The sequence below is a fragment of the Gekko japonicus genome, unplaced genomic scaffold, assembly GCF_001447785.1.
Source record: "Gekko japonicus isolate JY-2015 unplaced genomic scaffold, Gekko_japonicus_V1.1 scaffold591, whole genome shotgun sequence".
Taxonomy (NCBI): domain Eukaryota; kingdom Metazoa; phylum Chordata; class Lepidosauria; order Squamata; family Gekkonidae; genus Gekko; species Gekko japonicus.
Genome location: NW_015171521.1, coordinates 464,479 through 486,262, shown reverse-complemented (window position 1 = coordinate 486,262; position 21,784 = coordinate 464,479). Strand labels below are relative to the sequence as shown.

General features: G+C 40.5%; 1 protein-coding gene across 1 annotated transcript; it reads left to right on the top strand.

Annotated features, from left to right (window-relative positions):
- Positions 1-2,241: 2,241 nt before the first annotated feature.
- MTCH1 (mitochondrial carrier 1) lies at positions 2,242-20,554 on the top strand. The gene is made up of 12 exons (XM_015419456.1): positions 2,242-2,430; positions 3,940-4,024; positions 5,869-5,975; positions 8,540-8,617; positions 9,300-9,357; positions 10,791-10,842; positions 11,924-11,983; positions 15,212-15,305; positions 16,188-16,235; positions 17,154-17,221; positions 17,946-18,021; positions 19,936-20,554. Exons 1-12 carry the CDS (start codon positions 2,272-2,274, stop codon positions 20,005-20,007), a joined length of 957 nt encoding a protein of 318 aa, XP_015274942.1. The 5' UTR covers positions 2,242-2,271; the 3' UTR covers positions 20,008-20,554.
- Positions 20,555-21,784: the final 1,230 nt, after the last annotated feature.

Genomic DNA, 21,784 nt, shown 5'->3' with positions numbered 1-21,784 from the left:
AACCAGGGAGCGAGCCTAGAGCGAGGGCACAAAGAGCATCAGGGAGTGATCTCATTGATGGCTGCCGAGAGTCGGCTATGCCAGTCCTCTACAAGTTCATTTAATGAGCCGCCAGGAGGGCATTGGATCCCGCAGGCCACTGGCAGGGGATGGGGAGGTAGGGATGCCAGCCTCCAGGTGGAACCTGGGGATCCCCTGGAATTACAGATCAGCTTATCTCCAGACTATAGAGATCAGTTCTCCTAGAGAAAATGGATGCTTTGTATCCCACTGAGGTCCCTGTAGGGTTACCAGCCCCCAGGTGGGGCTTTGAGCTCTCCCAGTTTTACAACTGATCCCCAGCTGACAGAGACCAGTTCCCCTGGACAAAATGGCTTCTTTGGAGGGTGGACTCTATGGCACTGTACCATGCTGAGGCCCCTTCCCTCCCCAAACCTTGCCCTCTCCTAGATCCACCCCCAAGGTCTACAGGTATTTTCCTACCCAGACCTGGCAACCCTAGGTCCCTGTCCTTCCCAGGCTCCATCCCCAAATCTCCAGGGGTTTCCCAACCTGGATCTGGCAACCCTATGCCACCATTCCCTGCCGGTGGATAGGGGGACCTGGCAAATCAGCACAGCAAAACAGAATCGCGGGTTTTTTCCAGGCAGGATTTTGTTTCCACCAAACAATCCCCTTGCCTACTCAACATCTCTTTGCCTGAATTGGATCTATTCTCTTTGAGATCAAGTGTTTTCAAGTTATTTCTGGACAAGGGGGACCCAATAGATGTTGTTTACCTTGACTTCCAGAAAGCTTTTGATAAAGTTCCTCATCAAAGCCTCCTAAATAAGCTCAGTAGTCATGGGATAAAAGGACAAGTCCTCTTGTGGATCAAAAACTGGCTAATTAATAGGAAACAAACAGATAAAAGGAAGTACTTCACTCAAAGAGTGATTAGCACATGGAATTCACTGCCACAGGAAGTGGTGGTGGCTACAAGCATGGATGGCTTCAAGAGGGAATTGGATAAACATATGGAGCAGAGGTCCATCAGTGGCTATTAGCCACAAGGTATAGATAGGAAGTCTCAGTCTGGGGCAAGTGATGCTTTGTATTCTTGATGCTTGGGGGGGAGCAACAGTGGGAGGGCTTCTAGTGTCCTGGCCCCACTGGTGGACCGCTTGATGGCACTGGGTATTTTTGGCCACTGTGTGACAAGAGTGTTGGACTGGATGGGCCATTGGCCTGATCCAACACTGGCTTCTCTTATGTTCTTAAATGGCAAAACTATTGTACCTGATCTGCATCTGAGAATGTTGGGTTCATTTAATATTTTTGCTAGTGTTTGAAAGTATTGCTATATTTAGCTAGTCCATGTGGTTTCCCCCTAGCCTTTAAATGTTAAGGTATGCCAATTCTGATCTTCTTATCCTGTTTTACTCTACTTGCCGTGCAACCAAATACCCAGCTCTTATGTGCACTTACTGTGTGAGGGCAAACACACACACATCACCAATTGCCATGGACACAGAGTTAATTTTAACAAACAATATTGCATTGGTTTTCCCTCCACAAGCACTTGGATGCTGAATAATGAATTCATTTATTTGTTGTATTATTAACTGTCGTTTTCATTTCATTATGCCTCTATCTTCATTTGTATTTGGAGTACAAAATATACGTATAACATTTGCTGCTGCTCAGCAATCGCAATGGTTCATTAGCTCTAAAACTAGCCAAGCTCATACAATAACACCTAAGAACGCTAAAGGGCGCCACTACCTTACTGCACAGAACACCGTTCGAAAGGTAATTTCCAATATAATTCTGAGGGGGGTCGATTTTCACAGAACTCCCCCGAGACTCTGCAGGAATCTCCTTCAATAACACTCCACAGGGTTAGGGTCGTCTTAAGAACAGTCAGGAGGAAACCTGGTTGAAGGGAAACTAGCAGTTTTCTCATTCTAATTTCATATCGTCTCTGTGCCTTCATAATGGTATCGCCTAATGACACATAACTGTCGGGAGGAAGAGGGCGGGAAAAACTAGTTCCTTTCCCGCTCTTTTCACCACGGACGCACTACCCCCTAACGTCTCTATGATAATACCCCGCCATTCTTTGCATTGGCCGTTAGTCCGGAAATGGCGCTAAAGGCTGAGGGGATGTATACCTCTTTGCCAAGCGTGACGTGTTACGTATAAACTCCATGTCCCGACGGATCTGATCATGTGACAAGGGAAGGGAGTCGAACCCGGAAGTAGGCTTCCTCATTGGTTTGGGAGTTGGGAATGGCGGTGGCTTCTGTTGGTCCCGGGGTGCCTCCCCCTGCAGCTGGGCCGGGAGCAGGACCGGGCCCAGCCGAGGGGGCGGACGTGCTCTTCGTGGCATTAAGCGCCGGTTTCACGTCCCTGAGCCATCCGCTGCTTTATGTGAAGCTCCTGGTGCAGGTGCGGTTGGGTCAGAGTCCCAGGTTGCCAATAACGCGTGGGCAAGGTTTAAGCCTCTGAGGGGTTTCTTTGGGCCGCTGCCTCTTCCAGGTTCTCAGAAATAGCGAGGCAGAATCCTAGAATCGCGAAAGTTTGGTTCCCGACCAATGGGAGATGAGCATCAGTGTTTAAATCACCACTTGGGCATAAAGCTTGGTGGCTTTGCCTGCTGGTTACTGATCTACTCTAATTTGCCTCTCACAGTAAATTGTAGTGGGAGGGGTCTCTGCATTGTCCCAGAGTATCTCCAGGAATGATGCTATTTCCATATCACTCCTGGAACTATTGCTGATTAGGCCTCTGTTTCCAGGGTTTGTTGCACTGTTCACAATGCTGCTTTGGATGGATGTTCAGGTGTTTTAAAATGTATTGGCCCTGTAAAGTGGCTACTTAAATATGGCAGGCTCTAGAAGTCATCTCACAGGTCTGCTTGTAATCAGTAGTGCTGATTGCCAGCGAGCCAGGGTGTTGCCCAGCCTGCCTCTTGGAATGGCAGACAGGAATGTTTATTTGCTGGTGGGTCTTCCCACAAGCAGTTTCCCCCCTCTGGGGCCTGCAGTTGTGGAATGCATGGGAATGGAATGCTAGCGTGGTGTGCTGTTCCCCAGGGTGGCTTCAACTGAACCTTCAGTTGTGTATGGATGGATTCCCATAGAAGCTGCGGTGGCTCAAGTGGTTAAGACGCTGAACTGCAGGCTGTGGAAGGTCAGTAGTTCAGCAGTTCAAGACCTGAGTGTGCCGCATGACGGAGTGAGCTCCCATCTCTAGTTCCAGCTCCTGCCAACCTAGCAGTTCGAAAGCAAGAAATTGCAAGTAGCTAAATAGGTACCACTTTGGTGGGAAGGTAACAGCATTCCGTGCACCTTGGTGTTTAGTCATGCCAGCCATATGACCACGGAAACGTCTTCAGACAGCGCTGACTCTTCGGCTTTGAAACGGAGATGAGCACCGCAACCCTAGAGTCAGACTCGACTGGCTTTTGAGCAAGGGAACCTTTACCTTTTTTATAGTTACATGGTATTTTATGATTTTTATTTTACTTATTTTATGATATTTTATGTGTAAATTGTTATTTTAATACTGTTTTAATTGTATTATTTAACTGTTGTACACCACCCTGAGCCCATTTGGGGAGGGCGGTATATAAATCTAATGAAAGAAAGAAAGAAAGTTTAGTGGGACTCTGGGCTGGCAGATGAAGAGTTCTGTTTGAGGGACACTGAGCGGTCTTTCTGTTTTGCAGCAAATGGAAAATCTTAAGTTTTTATATAGGTAAAGTTATAATGAAATTAAGCAAACTCCGGAGCATGATGGAAGACAGGAAGGCCTGGCGTGATGTGGTCCATGGGGTCACGAAGAGTCGGACTTGACTGTGTGACAACAACAACAACATAAACTTATAAGTAAAGATCAGTAGTTTCCAGAGAACACTTGTAAGGAGAAGTTGCCTGATTGATATTTCTTTTAAAGGTCGGGCACGAACCTCTGCCTCCAACCCTTGGGAGAAACTTGTTGGGGAGAAAAGTATTATACCTTCCTGGCTTTTTTACATATGGTGAGCATGTCCTACTAAAGCAAGTAAGGTTTTGTGAATTTCCTAGTAAAGACCATGCAGAGTTCAAACCCGATTGGTAGATCAAATGTTCATATGATTCAGATACATCTCTCTGATTTTAAGAAATGTTATCTTTTACAAAGAGCACAATTTCTTTATTTATTGCTTTTCAAAGAAACAAGCATGAAATGCAACCCTGTCGTTAATGTAGTTGGAGTTTTTTGTTTTCTGCTTGACGTTTTTGACAATCACTGGATTGTTATAATTTGATGCATAGAATTTTACATTGGTAAAAATCCACAATCAGTGCCATCTTAAACAAGAAAGGGGGGGTGAGTTATTAATGTAAGATGCCAGCAAGTGTGTGAGTACAAGCTACATTTTGAGTGGTTTCAATTGGGTGATAGATAAATTTGGTTATTCTTTTTTGCAGCCTGTAGTTTTATGCAATTTTGTTCTGATACTGGTTTCATAATAGAAATGGGAATGCTTAATGTGATTGGTGGAACAATGGTTTGAGAAATTGTTCAGTTCATGGATGTGTAAATGTTATATATGCCATTAAATATGTCTTGTGCCGCTACACATCATTTTTATTTCTAAGACATAATTTTATTTTTAAGATATAATTTAAAATGCACAGTGGTCATCCTTTAGTTAAAAAAAAGATACTTCCTTGAAAGATAGAGCCATGCCTTCAGTATCATGTTAAGAGTCCCTTTATCTGAAAGCTACATATCCAAAGCCTACGTGGTGGCTGAGGATATAACACGTAACCTACTATCATGCCATTTAGGTAATTCCCCAAGAGAAATATTTGGCATCTCTTTTAAAAAATCCATTAGCGATCTATATTGCACAAGGTGAAGGGGTAGAATAGAAACATGAGGATAGAAATGTATTCAGTAGAGTAGCAAGATACTTATGTACATCACAGATTGATTCATGAATTGGTTTTTTGGTATGAAATTGTTGCTCTGTGTGAGGGATGATTTGTTTTGCTAACTGATCCCCTACTTTTAGATCTCTCTAATTATATTCTGATGACTTCGCTAGCAATGTCTGTTATATTTTGTCCTGCTTTCTGATTGTCGTAGCTTTATACAGTGAACATCACTTGATCAACTGAAGGACTGAATAATATAGCTGGGTAATAGAGGTCATGTTATCTCATTTGTTTCTTAGCATGGTAGCTTTTAGTCTGGTATTCCAAGGGCTGGATCCTTCAATTTTATTCCATTGGCAACCACATGTTCCTTTGGTGCAAAAACAGTGTGTTTATATGAGAAGTTCTTGCATCAGTGCAAGAGTTTTGTACATCAGTAGAAGGCTGTGCTGGAAAAATATGCAAGTGCAAACAAAATGGTAGCATTTGACCTCAAAGGCTAAAAAAAAGACGGGGCAATCTTACTAGTATTGGTGCAGCTAACTTCAGAGGTGTTACAGTATATTAATTACAGTAGGGTTGCTTTGAGTTTTTCCTTTCTCTGACCAACTGATCTTTATAATAACTTAGGCTTTATGCAATTCCTTTCGAAACATTTTGCAGATTATAACCTGAACCCTTTGGGGTGGAAAGATGCAGCACAACTAAGCATGAGTTAAAGGAATCTTCACACTCTGACCTTACCCAATAAATCCAGTGTAACTCTTTCAGGTAGGCTGACAGTAGTCAATAGACTAGTTGAAAGTGCCAGGGGTTGTATCCATTTTACGAAGAGCTGTGGGCTCTTGGATAGGTTAATGCCCCTGAGATATGAATTTTAGGAAGATTTTTGGTCAGTTTAAAGTTAGCGGTCCAGAAGACCAATGATGGAGTGATACCACTATTTTTTATTCCCTAGCCAGACACATTGTGAAAGTGGATGGGAAAAAAGGCTTGTTCCGTGGCCTTATACCTCGAATCATCTCTAGCTCTTTATCAACTGTAACTCGAGGGCGAGTGAAGAAGGTAAGGAACAAATTGCCTTCCAGAATCAGTGTCTTGAATGCTACTTATGAATTGCTCCAAGCTATAAAGTATTTTCAGGTAATCTTGGAAGGAGTAGATATCAAGAACAGTAGTAAGTAGCTTCTCTCCTTCAACCAAAGACAGAAACCCATTTTGAAAGCCTTTCAGCAGCTGGCCTCATGGTAATTGGAGCCTCTCTATACATTCTTTTAATTTTGTGAGTCCGGAGCATTTTTTATCACAATCAAATGCTGATGGCATTCATGGACCATATTTTAAATTAATTAAGTCACCATCAAATGGTTTTAAGTATGTCTGAATGCCTTCAAGCTCACTAAAATAATGAGGTGCTGATCCTTTCACAGTGACCCTTTATTTCTTGTGAAAGTTTTAGTTTGACACTTCTTGGCCTGTTCTGCTTTTGACAGTGGTGCTGTTGATTGCATTTTTCTAATCTTCAGTGACAGCTCCTCATTAAGGATGGGAGAAGTGCTGTTCTGTCTCCTGCCAAGATAAGTTGGCTGCCTTCCACTCTGTCTCCTCCTGCTGTGTGCAAGAAAGCTCTGAAAGCAAGGCAGCTCAGCACTGTCTGCTCTAATGTACGGTTAAGAAATGTCAACAGGTTGCCACCCCACTCCCTTCTGTGCGTTGTTTAGAAGTGTGTGGGGATGGAGAAGCTCATGCAAGCTCCACGGAGTTTGGGGTGCATACTTTTTAATGCCACGGTTTGCTTCAAGCACTTGGCGATCAACAAGAGACCTTTACATATTTCCCAGCTGAGAGTTTCAGAAAAGTACAGCAGTTTCCTTCTGTTTGATGTAGTGGTTAAGTGTGCAGACTCTAATCTGGGAGAACCGGGTTTGATTCCCCATTCCTCCACTTGCAGCTGCTGGATGACCTTGGGCAAGTCATAGTTCTGTCAGAGATGTTCTCTCAAGGACAGTTCTGGAAAGAGCTCTCTTAGCCCCGCCTACCTCACAGGGTGTCTGTTGTGGGGAGGGGAAGGGAAAGGAGTTTGTAAGCTGCTCTGAGACTCCGAGTGAAGGGTGGGGTATAAATCCAATCTCATCTTCTTCTATTTCTGGAGAGTGGAAGGAATTATTCAGCAAAAACATGGTGAAGAAGGGAGTTGAGAAGGAGATGTGAACGTCACTGTGGTTGCCTGAGTTCAAATCCCTGCTCTACTGTTGACCACACTGGGTGGCTTTGGTCATCACTGTCTCACATTTACCTTACTGCATTGGCTTGTTCTGAAGATAGCTGGGCTGATCTGAACTTGCTCCATGTATGCAACCCTGAGCTGTTTGGGGGAAGGCAGGATGTGATAACCTGTCCCCCTTAGCCATAGTTTATTGCATATGTGCAGCATCTTGCTTAAACAGGGCATTTGACCACTACTTGCACTTTGTTAGTATGCCAGAGTTCTGTACTCTGGTTGGGTGTTGTGTGAGCCAGTTTGGTGTAGTGGTTAAGTGTGCGGACTCTAATCTGGGAGAACCGGGTTTGATTCCCCACTCCTCCACTTGTACCTGGCTGGATGACCTTGGGCAAGTCGTAGCTCTGATAAGAGCTGTTCTTGAAAAACAGCAGTTTCTGTCAGAGCTCGCTCAGCCCCACCTTCCTCACAGGGTGTCTGTTGTGGGGAGAGGAGTTTGTAAACCGCTCTGAGACACCTTTGGGTAGTGAAAGGCAAAGTATAAATCCAATCTCCTCGTCCTCCTCCTCCTTCTTCTTTTGGGAAAATGGGGGGGGTCCTCTTAGGATTGTCTTCTGTTTTTCCAACCAAAAAAATGGACATTTTGGGGTGCTCTGAAAACAAAGTCCTATGAAATATTTTTCTCTTTTAGATTGAGTGGAATGCATTTTAAAGCTTTTTCTATGTAAGACTTCTTTCAGTAGGAGATTATAATTTCTATAGACACATATAACATAATTTTCAAAAATACAGTGCTTGAAGGCAACTGATTTTGTTTAATTAATAAGATATTACATATACAATAATACATTATTGAAGAGTTTTGTTTTCCATGTTATGCTTTACGTCATATCCAGATATGCTGCTGATAAAATTGTGACTGTATGAGACTGTTTCTGTCCCAATAATACACTTCCATTTGTTTACTAGAAAAACTGATTTCTGTTAATTTTAACTTTTTCCTACCTCTCAGATGACAAAAACTAAGATATGCATGGCTAAGGTAGTATAGAGTGCAACAGTTTGCTGCTCTTTTTCTTATATATTGGGTGTGTTCACAGTTTTGATTGTAAAAAAACTACAACAAACAAAAAGTTAGAAAACTAAGTAACTAGAAAACTAACTTTTAAATTGTATAAATATGCCAAATAGTACAGTGTTTAAATTATGCATTTTATGCTGTTAAAGTAGTAAAAATTAGATTTGATAAGAAACTGTAGAATTTATTTTTACTTTAAATTTCCATGCCTCTCTGCCCCAAAATCTGATCGTTTTTTGCATGACTTCATCACTTGCCATTGCTAATCATAGAAAGGCATGTGGAGGGAAACTAGTTTGATGTCTTTGTGTTTTCTCTTTTATACTCCAGGCCTTTCCTTTGGAGGATATGGAGCATGTTTCGAACAAGGATGATGTGAAAACTTCCCTCAGGAAAGTGGTGAAAGAGGTGGAACCCACAAAGGCTTTTTTTTATCTTGTACTTGAAAAGAGCAACTTCATCTAATAGCTTTATAGTTTAGTGAATAATCCCGGGTGTTCAGTGTGGAGGTTGATTTGTTGTCCCTCTGATGCTGAGAAGATAGGACACTCTGTATGAGTGGTAGTGTTAAGACTGTTTGTATCTTACATTTTCCTACTAATAAATGGGGTCAGTCTGATTTGGTTAAGAGATTGGCATACTTGGCATTCAGGAAACAAAGTAAAATTGCTTAATTAAAGAGAATATATGAAGCTAGAAGGCTTGAGAAATTTCAAGAAAATGAATTTTTGCCTTTAGACTTAGCTCATTATACATCTGCAACCTGGATGTACATCAGAGGTAAAGTTGTCCATGTTCCCTTGGCTTCTAATTACAGTTCAGTTTCACAATCTCACTTATCTGAATGAACGGGGATACAGTTACCTTGAAGCAAGACTGTGTGGGAGACAGGGAGTGACTTAACATAATGAAGAGACAGTGGAAGTTGCAGCATTCTATGTAGTCAAGCAAACAATTTTGTAATTTGAAAATAATTTAAGATATGTTCCATTAAAACAAATTTCCCTATGCAACTAACTGTAGAGTCAGTTACAGCCAGGTGATGCCATTTTATCAGAAGGTGATTTGTGTTGTGTTTATATTTTATTAGACCTCCCATGAGATGATGATGCAGTGTGTGTCCCGGGTTATCTCCCATCCGCTGCATGGTGAGCTGTGCAGGGTTTGCGTTTTTTCAGTCCCTTTCTCTGCTTGAACATTAATCTTGTAGCCTGATCAAGAACCATTGGTTTTTATTTTGTCATGTCTTACTGAAAAATGTGCTTGGAATTTGAATACATTGGCAAGGCCGTAGCTTAGTGATAGAGCATCCATTTGGCATGCTGAAGGTCTCATGTTCAATCCCTGAAGTCTCCAGTTTAAAGGACCAGTCAGTAGGTGATGTGAAAGACCTCTGCCTGAGACCCTGGAGAGCTGCTGCCAGTTTGAGAAGACAGTACAGACCTTGATGGAGCACTGGTACGATATATACACTTAACATGAGAGAAATGGACACTAACTTGGAACGCATGGTTACTCAAAGCATGTACATATACAAAATACCTGTCTTTCTTGATGTACCAGGCTGGAGTGATACTGTTGCATGATTTGGAACATAAAATGGTATTTAGTAAACCAATTTATATTTGGATAATTTCAGAAGGATCCTTATAACCAGTAGCCTTCAAAAAGAGTGTGATAAAAATTAGAGTGAATCAATAACAACATCTTGTACCTAGGGATATTCACTGGCTTGGATCCTGCGGTAAATCTCTGCTAACAGAAGGCATCTCCATCAGCAGAATGGGGCTTATTAGACTCCCTCCTTCCACTGCCTCCTGAAATGCTGCTCCTGGGAGACAAACTGGGAGACAAGGTACCCCAGAAACAGCATGATCGGCAAATCTATAAGCATCTTCTCCCCTTTCCCATTGGAGGAAAAACACTGTGGGATCCAAACCACCAAAAGGTCTGCAAAAACTGTATCCAGGCACTTGATTGTGTATTTGAAATGCTTATTCAGACTACTCCTGGACTGCCACTTAAAAATTGGATGTTGTCCATAGAATAACTTTCTCTCCCCCATTCTTAGCTGCTACCTCTTTCCCCCAATCGTAGCTGCAGCAGTTATTTGGAATCTGTTATTACTGTTATGGATTTTAATCAGGAGGCCAAATGAAGTCCTTTCAAGTCTAAAGGTTGGTCCCTATGAAATTTTTCTGCTGGTAGTTTTTCTTGAGCACCAGTAGAAGAGCCTCCTTCAGCAGTGGAGAGCTTCTTGCTACATAAGGTACAAGGGAAAATATTTGTAAGTAGCAGGACCAACTGCTTACCTATTGAAAATGGTTGCAGTTTATCTCATTTTTGTGTTGAACCAAATGTGTACAGTAAGAACAGTGAGGGAGAAATTGGTATAAATCATACACCCCTTTTGGTGGTGGTTTGCTAGTGTGGAGGAATGTTGAAGTAGGCTTTTGTACCTTGATTCAGAATGGTGAGTGGAGAACTATCTGATACGATGTTGGTTTTGTATTGTGGCCATGTTCACAGAACTTTGTGCAATGGCAAACTTTGCTTCTGTGTTCATTTCTCTCTTTCACAGTAATCTCTATGCGTTGTATGGTCCAGTTTATAGGACGGGAAGTTAAATATGGGTGAGAATCTCTTGGTGTTCTTGAGTTGGATGTTTAAAGTAAAGGCTAGGAAGAACTGTCAGGTGTATCATTTTATCAATATAAACTGCAGAGCTTCAACATTGATATTCACACAGTTTCCCCATAGTCAGCTGCATCTTTGCCCCTATATATCTCCCAACCCCCACTTGAAGCCAGAAGTGCCAGATATCCCACACATTGTGTAAATAGCCCCCTCAGAACATGGGCAGACACATGATACCATTTCAGAATATACTGTACTGAAATGCACATGTTCAGGAATCTCAAAGGGGAGGACGCAGGGAAGATAGTAAGCACTGTGCATGGGAACCATGCTCTCAAACCATAGAACCTGACTCTTAAACCATAGAATGCTGAAAGACTAGCCTTGGTGTCATGCCATGTAGGTGTGCATTCCACACAATGGTGAGACTTGATGGAAATGCAGCATGGTTCTATGTCCTTCAGTGTACCATGTCAGCACTGATGTAATTTTGCTGCATGAATTAGTGCTACCTAAACTACACACTTAGATGATAATGGGGGTACTTGTACATTATGGGGTCAACTGAAAAATGTAATATCTCATACTAACACCATAAAAGCATAATTTTCTAAGCTTTCTTTGCATAAAACTTCTGAATGAATGTCTGCTATGTTTATGCTGCATAATTGTGACAGCGGTTAAATCTTTATCATCACTGTTCTCTTAAGAAGGAAGGATGACCTTCTTCCTTTGAGAATCGTCTTAGCAGAATTAGGCTAAACTGTTAATTTTAAGAATGCCACTAGTAAATGGTTCTCTGCTACCATGTTTATGACACTTTTGAATACTTTGAATTTACTTAAAAGTGACCAGAGATTTCAAGAGTGGGAACACTTTTGTTCCTTCTTTCCCTGGTCCATGCAGTAAAGTTATAGCACTGGTGGCTACTGTTCATGATGAGTTTGCAGATCCATTATGTCAAGGAAATATATGATTCTTTCCCATGTGGAAGGATGATGGTAGCAACTGCAATAATCTGCAGATTCAAGAGGGGGTAATGAGAGCCTTTCCCTGAGCCTTTCCCTTTCTCAGCAGGGGTGTATTGCGCTCCATTGAGACCATTTTGAAAGAAGAAGGGTTCTGGGGATTCTTCGTGTACGTGAGTCTAAGTAAATTCCTATCAAATGTGTTTAATTTGAACCCATTCTGTTGCTATTCATGATCAGGCATTACATATTCAGGGTGGCCTCAGATCCAGAATAAGAATCTGCTAGCAGAAGAGGAGGTTACTGTTTCCACCCTCATAGTTCAGGTCCACAGTGTTCATCTGATAGAATACAGGAAAGGCTTTTGCCTGTTACGACAAGTAAAAATTATATGAGTGCAGTGCGTATTTGACTGCTTCTCAACCCTGGATCTTCTCCCTTCATAAACTCAAAGCCTATAAAGGAAAGGAGTGCAAGCCTTATTTAAATAACAGGAGTTAACTACAACTGGCTCAATCAAAATAGTGATAAGAAGATTAGCAAATCTTACTTTATCTGTGATTGCTTTTAGATCAGCAGTAAAGTGGCTAAACCTCATATTTGCAGTCAGTGTTTAATAGTCTTTGCAGTCACTGAGTGCTGTCCTTTCATGGAACTGCAGGACAGAGAGATCTATACTAGATTAGAGATAGAGCAAAATCCCAAGTTTTGTGCTCACTATGAATAACAAATTCATTGAGTTATCAGTGGTGGTTCAGTTTTAAATGCAAATATACTACTCTAGTCCCTCTTTGTAACAGGAGAAAAATCTTTAAAATATGACAAGGATTAAGGAAGATACTCACCAATGTGACCTAGTGAAACCTTTATGAATTCTGTAAAAAAAATCCAATGACAAGGTAGTCTTCTGTCTAATGAAAGAGTGAGGTGCTTGGAACAGAAGTATAAAAGGTATGCGGGTTCTAACAATCCTTTTGGACAGCTGAGACACAGAGAATGATGTCTGCGATTGGCACAATGCAATTGGAAGCAGGGTATCCTGTTAGCTCTTTAGGCAGCTCTTTTATCCCCTGCTGGCAATGAATGCCAGTAGTAGTAGCAGTCATTTGGAACCACATTAAGAATGAACTTCTAGATGTCTTGTAAGTTTATAAACATTCTATTTATCATTTGCTTAGAAGAGCAAAGGTTATTTAAATATATTAAAATGTGTACATAAGTTAAAGAAAAGGATGTAGTGTCCTCGTGGACTCTTGAACTTGGAACACCTAAGAAAATGTTTGAATAGTCTATGCTTTTTCTTTTATACCTGAGAGGCATATTCCGTCAGTTTTGCCTTATCAGAAGTCTTCCAAATCTTTCTTATTCTTCCATTGGCAGAGGATGATGGTGACACCACTTATTTGCTATCAAGATCTTAGCCACAAGCAGATTCTCAATTAGTTCACAATACTAGAACCCTTAATAAGACATTTAGTGGATTAGATAATAAAATATACTTTATCAATCACCTTAAATTTTCTTCCAAAACATTTTAATTTTGGAATCTGCCAACCATACATGCTTTGCAAGCACCAGTACTTTCCACTTCCGTTATGATAATATTTCCCTTAATTGATAAGCTGTTAAATACTAACAGTTACATCAGTTTATAGTCTTGCTTTCTCCAGTTTATACGTAACAGAAGAGCAACACCTCAAATCAAATAGTTTGTCATATTACAATTGAGATTAGGGTATTCAACATGTTTTTCCATTTACAGTTTGTTGTTATCCAACACATTTTTCATATCCTGTAACATACTATACATTTTTGACAGTGCTTCTTTCCAGTCCTTTATAATATGTACCGGCAATTAAAATACTGTCATTTCTCATGTCAGTTTTCCTTCATTCTTAGTGATAATATAGCTCCTTAATTGGAAATATGTAATTTTAAAGTTGTTGAATTATAAAGTAATGCATTGTTGAATTAAATAAATGTTGTAAATTTATCTGAAAGATTATCTACTCCAAAAACATTCACAAGACTTGAGTTTAAGACCATGTCTGCAGCATGCGTCGCAGTGGAAAATACTCTAAAATACTAGTAGATGAATGTTTTTGTATTTATGACCAAGGAAAATTGAGATTATTATACATTATATGATGTATCCTAAATAGCGCTCCCATAGGTAGGGTACTGAAAGATATCCTTGATGGGTACCCTGGACTGAGTGGTGCAGATATTTTGTTCCATAATCTAGATAAAGATGTTACAGTATCTTTGTTTGCCTGGGTAACCTGTAACAAACACATCTTGTAAACTTGTGAAATCTGTTGCTGTTTCCTGCTATGTAGACCATTTAATATAACCATTATTACTGTGACTGCATAGATTAATCTGAACACTGTCTCATTGATACTGCCTACCTTGGAATAACTGGTCCTTGTGTGTTTATGCATGGCACTTTCATTAATGACCTTTTGGTTTTGAACAGATAATGACTAGATTGAATCGAATGGCATTTGTTTTCATTTGGTAGTGTCTCCACCAAGAGAAAATGTATCATTCCAGGTAATAGATGATGATAATATTGCTAGACTTAATGACTTCTTGGTCTTATCCATTGCCTGTACCACTATAATAGTGCAAGGCACTGAATATAAAGAAAGCATTTAATCTTTTTAAAGGTGATCTATGTACCATGGTAGAGTTCCTGATGGAAATTTTACATATTCTTCTTCCAAAGCAAATCACATTTTTTCGTGTCCAATTTTGTCCATTGAACAATGGACTTCAGTTGGGAGGCATAATGATAATTAAGGATGAAATTCCTGTAATTTAAGCCTGCCTTTTCCAAATTTGTATTGTTATTAATATTTGTGGACTCATTTTAAAAATCATTCTGTATGTTTGAATACGGACAAACATATAGTTCTGGTGGTATGGTAACATTTTTCTTGCCATTAGGTGAATACTATGGAAACAGACCATTTTTTCTTGCCAGTATTAGTTACCTCTTGGAAATGATCAGCTGTACTAATGTACCAATATAATCTGGTACAAGATGATAATGATTTATTACTCCAAAATCACCTGCTGTGCTGTCTCTTTGAAGTTCTGCATTCTCAGTGCATTGACATCTGGTCTGAGCTCCTTTTCTCCTTTCTCCCCTCAAGGACCAACAGTTTATAAGCAAGTGGGAAACTTCATATTGTTCCTTTTTTCTGTGTTGGTGGCCCAGGTTTTGATTTAATACTTTAGTTCAGCATTTTGTATCCCCAGTATGTGTTCTGTATTCTAAGTACAAAGGTGAGATTATAATGTTATAGGCATGATTGTGGAATCTTCAAACCCTTTGAGGTTAATTGAAGAGTTCTTTTTTTTAATCCAGCCTTTATTCTTGCTTTCCCAGAGGTTTAATTCCACATATTCTAGGTGATGTTGTTTTCCTATGGTGCTGCAACCTTCTGGCTCACTTCATTAACACCTACGCAGTGGATGACAACGTAAGTGTTAGCCTTTTTGAACTCTGAGGGGCTGTTTTGTGGTTCATATCATGAGTGTGACTCTGAAGATTTTAGCAGGCTGATTAATGGTTGAACTACAAAAATAAGACATTTGGCGGTAAAAGGAGAGTGGAAGAAATAAATTTTCACTGACATATTAGGAACCTGGCTGAAGACTTATGAACTTTATCTCAGTTGAAGGTGTATGACATCTGAATTAAATGAACTGTAATCTGTTTTCTTTCTATCATGTAAAAGAGTGTAGGTTGATGGCAAAAGTATTTAAAATAATTATTTTTCTTTGATTATATCTATGCTTCAATTTTTGCTTTGATTGTATCTATGTTTCACCATTAAAAAAAATCCTATAATGGGTCATCCAGCTGTTTCTGCCCTGTGCACATGGTTTCTTTTGGACGGCATTGCTTTGCTCAGATTAATTTTCTGTTGTCAGTTACAACATACTGAGTCTAAAGAAAACACTCAAACTGATTTCTCAAACTGTTTTTTAATATGGCTCATGAAATCTATTCCCTCTTGTGCATGGCCTCAAGTATTAAGCTAGGTGGTGTGTGACCAAAGGCTCTTTTTGTGAAAGAGTAGGCTGACCTGCATAGAATAAGGTAATGACTCTGGGGGCTTGGGTTTCCTTTTAGAGAAGTTGTAACTTCAAAAGCTCCAGGTCAATGGGTTCTTTGGAGAAACCAAAATTGCCTTGCTGCATGTACAAGTCAGATACAAGTCAGTTTATAGCTGTGGGAAGTCCTCTGCCAGTTTCTCTTTGCTTTTTTAAAAATAGCAGTATGGATTACTTGATCTTCCTGTATTCACTTAATCTATACGGTGGCCTAGGCATCAGACAGTCTGATTTCTTTCTTTCAGTTCAACCAAGCCTCTGTGATCCGGAGTTACACCAAGTTTGTGATGGGGGTATGTAAACAAATCTTCCTGTTGTGCAGTTACCAGATGTTCGGTGGCTTGCTTGTATGATTCACTTAAATAAATTCTATGCGCAGTCATGTATACACTGGCTTAAACATTGAGTGGCAGCAAATGGTTTTGGGGGTTGCTTCTGATCTGAGATGTTTAAAGTGTTGTATTTTGCTACTGTGGTTTAAAGTAGTGCTTTCCAATCTCTCATACTTGGGACCGGTGGCATACTTGCCAAAGTTTTTTGGTAAGTGTGCCTCAACTCCAAAATATGAGAGAATACCAGTTTATGGCATGTTACTGTACAATCTACTCCCTTAACTTTGCTGCTAGTCTATAGCCTTCTCCCAAGATGCACAGCACAGCCCCTTGAAGAGCCAGAGTTGTGCAAACTAACTCTGTGCCATATGCAGGCTCCCTCCTGCTTTTCTTCAAAAGTTCCCCCAGCCACCACTAGCTCTGCCACCTGTACTTTATAAGGTCTGGGTTTTATAAAAGGAGCAGCCATCTGCCCTTTAAAATCTGGCCAACATGACACATTTCAAGTTAGATGACTTCAAAGATCTGCATTTGCAATTAGTTCTTATATCTGAATGCTTACAGTGCTGCTGACTGTTGTGGCCCCTGAAGCTTGAGAAACAGCTGAACTGCCTACCCAGATCCAAATAAACCCATAATCAACAATGTGCAACGTTTAGGCTGAAACTCAGCCATTAACCTTCTTACCCTTTTAGTATGTGGGTCTCTTTCCAGGTATTCCAGATTTTTAATAGAAATTGGTGGATCTGAATATTGAGAGTCAGTGTAGTGTAGAGTTGTCAGACTATAATCTGGGAGACTTCAGTGGTATGGATTCTTCCTGCTCATTTTGTATTCAGCTTTGCAGCGGAAAAAAGCTTTAAACTTACTTTGTTTCAGATTGCCGTGAGCATGCTGACATACCCTTTTCTTCTTGTGGGAGATCTCATGGCAGTGAACAACTGTGGGTATGTGATTCTGCTCTTTCCCCAACCCCCAAGAACTATCCAGCCTCTTAAATAGAAATATAGCAAGTTGTTTCCTGTTTGGCAGAGTCCACCTATAGCTTTCCCATACCAGAGATCATAACACTGTCACACATAAAATGGAAGAGAAGAGAATAATGTCAAGTTCAAGTTCATAACCTTTATCGGCATAGATCATAATCATACATGGATCATAATCATACAGTCGCCATTCAGTTCATGGATTTGATACAAGAGAATAATGTAAGAACAGTGGAGAAAAGGAAGGTATAAATGAAGTAAATAGATACAGATTCAGGAGGATGTCAGGCTGGCTGTATGTGTGTACATATATAAACAGCTCACAGATATTTTTGTTAGCACAGCTTGTATTTTTAGCCTAATAAATATGAAGCAGGCTGTGTCTTCTGAATTTTACAACCTTGGGCTTTTTATAAAAGCAGTTGGTTGATGAGTTTTTAGTCCAGCAATTGTAAAGTATCTGTAGTTTGTCGAACAGTCAGATGGCATGTGTGTTGCAGTTTTAATGACATTTTCTTAGTGCAGGAACTTAATCTGCATTGTTCTTTAGTTGTAATTGAGTATTTAGATGCAGATATTACCCAGTTTGTGCTCAGTATTGTATATGCACTGCTTGTTCCTTGCTCCCTTAGTATACTATTCTCTGTATATTCTTCTCCTTGACTGCTCTTTTTTTGCTGTGTAGGTTACGTGCTGGCCTCCCTCCATACACTCCTGTGTTTTCCTCTTGGATTCACTGTTGGAGACATCTCAGTGCTCAGGTGAGCAGCAACAATTTTTACATTGAGAAGGGAGTAGACAGAGATGGTTTCTTGATGATCAATTCCCCTGTAAGAGGAGGGAAGAAACATGTTGGCTTTTTTGTTTGGAGTATGATTAAATTAATCCCAAACGTGGACAAGCCTGTCTTTGTCTTATCTGCACTTGCAAGCGATCATCTCCTTCCCTTCATTTCAATATTCCTGAAACTACTGATGTGAAGCCCAACAGGTTTTCCTTATTTTTCCTTTTTATCAAAGTGGCTCTTCCTCCCCACCAATGTTCCCTCTAAGCTGTGGAGTCTTGTGAGCAGAAATTCTACTTTGTGAACTACTGGCATTAAAGCTGTGAGCAAGCGATTTGGCTACTGCATAAATCAGTTTGCTCTGGAGCCCTCCTTCCCGAGCTAAGACAAAAATGTGTGAGCCGGAGGCTAAAAAACTGTGAGCTAGCTCACACTAACTCAGCCTAGAGGGAACATTGCTCCCCACCCGTATCCATAATCTTCCTACTTATCGCCATAATCTTCCTACTCTACTCCATAGTAGAGATCTGTTCCTGACCTCTCCCAAGTCCACTTTGTCACCCAACATGTGGGACAGCAACTTTTCTAATACAGGAGTGATGAAAAGGGACACTTGCACGCTAAACGAATCAGGTGTGGTGTTCCAGAGCTTGTGTTGTTCTTCTGTCACTGGAGAGTTCCACTGAATGGAAGGTGATGTGCAGCTGTTATATTGCAAAGTAGCAAAGCCAAGTTCATAGCTTCTGTTACATGAAGGAGGACATTCTGTGCTTCTTTTTCTTGATTTTTGTAAGGATTTATTTTTGTTTTGTTTGCTTTTTGCTGCATTTATCTGAGGACCATCTAAAATTGCAGCATTTTTGTTGGCATAGAGTGCCAGTCTTTGAGCTTCACAGCTCTGCCCTTCAAGCACAACAAAGGCTCAGTGTTGGTCTTCTCAGCAGTACAAATTAACATTACAATTACTATATGAACTAAAAGTAACTTACTCAACTGTATTCATTCCTTTGCTTGGATTTACGTTCCTTTTCTAGTTGAGTAATCTAACATGTATGCTGCAAGGTAAAAAGTCAAATGAAACATTATTTTGACTAGCATGGAGAAATGAACTTAATGTCTGTATGATTTGTTTATAGAATTGGAAATGAACTTGTAAAGCTTTGTATTCAACTTTTTTACTGAATGGAATTTTTTAATTAAAATAAAGCAAGTTGTGTAAAGTAAAGTGACTGCAGAGTCACTGATTTTTCCTAACACAGGCATTGTGCAAAGGGTTTCAAAGTAACTGCTGGGAGTGAAGCACAATACAGTCTCTCTGATTTCTAGTCACTGTAAATGTCCAACTTCTTGCTAGTTTAATGTCTGCTAGGGATAACATTTTTTAAATGTGCCGAGAAAAATTGTGAGTCTTAAAAGCCTCTCTTGAGGTGATTGTTGGATAATGAATGCTGGCCTTCTAATGTGATGAGCTGTATTGAAAAGTGGTCCAGGTAAAGGCAATGGGGAAGAAACTGGCTGAAAAGAGGTGTAGAACATTTGCCACTCTTAATTTCCAACTGGGTTTGACATGAAGGGGTTAATGATATAAATGGGCATGCTTGCCTCTTAACATCTATATCTCTGGTAGATAACATAATGCAATCATGTATATGGTTTGGTACATTAATTCACTGAAAATTGCAAATTTTTACCTTCACTTAATCATACAGGGCCTTGGACTTTTATACCAGACCCCAGTTGCTTAATCCTTGGGCTTCAGACTGTAGAATCCCTTTGTGACTTGGCCCTCATGGTCCCTGCAAGCACTCATTCTAGCAGCATTTGGGAGCCTGCTCTTGGGGGTAGATACCTGCAACCAGTTCCCCTAAACCTTTTCCTCTTCTCTTCCTAGGGGCAGCTGTTCAGAGGCTCCAGCTTGCTCTTCCGTAGAGCATCCCCATCAGCAACTTTCCTTTTTGATTAATCTCGTCAGCAGTAGGGGAGGCAAACAAAGTGTTGTAGAAGAAACACTATAAGCTTGCTTGAACATTTTTTAATTTTTGAAGTTAAAGTTGAAGAGCAAGACTGTCTCCCCAGCATATTGGATTGGCTTTCCAACTGCACTGGGGTTACGATATGACTAAGATTTTGTCAGTCAGAGGAAAGGGGCAGCTTTTTAGTGCTGGATCTTAACCTTCAACCTGGGTAGTGGAGGTGCAAGTTGGGGAGGCAACAGACAAGGCTGTGCAACTAACAGCCAGGTCTCAGGAGCAAGGAGCAGTTGTCTCAGGGAGACAAGGGCATAGTTGTCCAGGTCCTGCTCTGTATCATAGATTATGTATGTTGCTACTGTAGGAGGAAATTTGACAGGTATGTGAACTGTACTGATACAGCATTTCTAATACATAGGGGGAAGTATTTGGAATATGTTGTCTCAGCTTTTTAATGCTCATATTAAATGTGCTTTTCATCAGTTAAATTAACTAAAGATCCAGCAATGGATGATCAGTGATGGATTCTGAAGTACATTACCTTCTTGTACAGTTATAAGACTGTGCTTAGCAGGGTTGTGCCACAATGAGACAGGTTAAAGTGCTGCTGTGTATAGATGTGTAATGATTATCCCCATCCTACTCACCATGGTGCTAGTTTTGTTTTGTTCTGTGTACTTGTAGATGTGTTACACAGTAACTCTAAATGCATTTGTTTTAGCTTCAACAAAGCTTGAAAATGCTTTCTGAATCCTGAGCAAGTGTGTTAATTTGGTAATATTTCATACAGTGACGAGGTATCTGCCTTATCTTCTGCATTCTTGGACCCATGAAGAGACTCTCGTCAGCACATTACAGCTGGAAAGCTGCAGGAATCCCTTAAAGATGGGGTCACATTATCCAAATTTGGTACCCCTAGTCTTTTGCTTCTGGACATTGACATTTGATTGGATAAATTTGTTTTGAAGCCTTGGAGATCTCATCTGTATAGCATATATGCACATGTATTGGGCAGAATGTGAAATGACTTTTGTGGAATCTGGAATGATAGCTGCCTCCTTAACCCTTTAACTCACCATCATTTTGATGCAGTTTTATGTTAAAGGTAAATGCATGGTCTGTTTTTGTAATGGATTATAAAATGATTTAACTTCACTCTGAAATAAAATTATGAAAATACCTTACCATTCTAATGTCATGGTATAAGGCAAATTCCACTAGTTAGTACTGTACCACACACTTCCGGTGCTGTGCTTGGGGGGGGGGGCTGTCCCTTGGGTAATGTTGGGGGGGGGCACAACTGGCAAGAAGGGAGAAAGTTCTGTTCCATAAGGAGAACTTTGAAACTGGACTCCTTTTCATTCAGATGAACGTGTCCTCAACTTATTGCTTATATTTAAGGGGTGCTATTGATTCCTTTTCTACTACTACAATCTGGGCAGGATTTTCAAATGTTATGGAATATGTAGAAATTCTCTTGTCTTAGTAATCGTGTCTGAATTGGTAGCTGCTCAGACACATTGAGGGTGCGGTCAGACGGTGTGCTGAGAGCGGGTTAAACTGCTCCGGTTCTAACTGGATTATATTTAATCTGGATAATCACGATCACACTTACCTCCCTTATGCCGCCTCACCGCGCAGTCACGTCACTCCCCGGTGTCTCCACTACTGATGCGTGAGAGCGTGCGTCGGCGGGTTTCAGATTTTTTTCTGTTTGCACATGCGCATAGGCGCCCCTTTGTAGAATGGGGGGAACTATCATGGCACATG

What these genes read in the sequence shown, in the direction of transcription:
- MTCH1 (XM_015419456.1), top strand. Translation starts at nt 2,272, where the DNA reads ATGGCGGTGGCTTCTGTTGGTCCCGGGGTGCCTCCCCCTGCAGCTGGG. An exon ending in GGACGGGAAGTTAAATATGG is followed by an intron (nt 10,843 to 11,923) that starts GTGAGAATCTCT and finishes CTTTCTCAGCAG; the next exon opens with GGGTGTATTGCGCTCCATTG. An exon ending in ACACCAAGTTTGTGATGGGG is followed by an intron (nt 16,236 to 17,153) that starts GTATGTAAACAA and finishes ACTTTGTTTCAG; the next exon opens with ATTGCCGTGAGCATGCTGAC.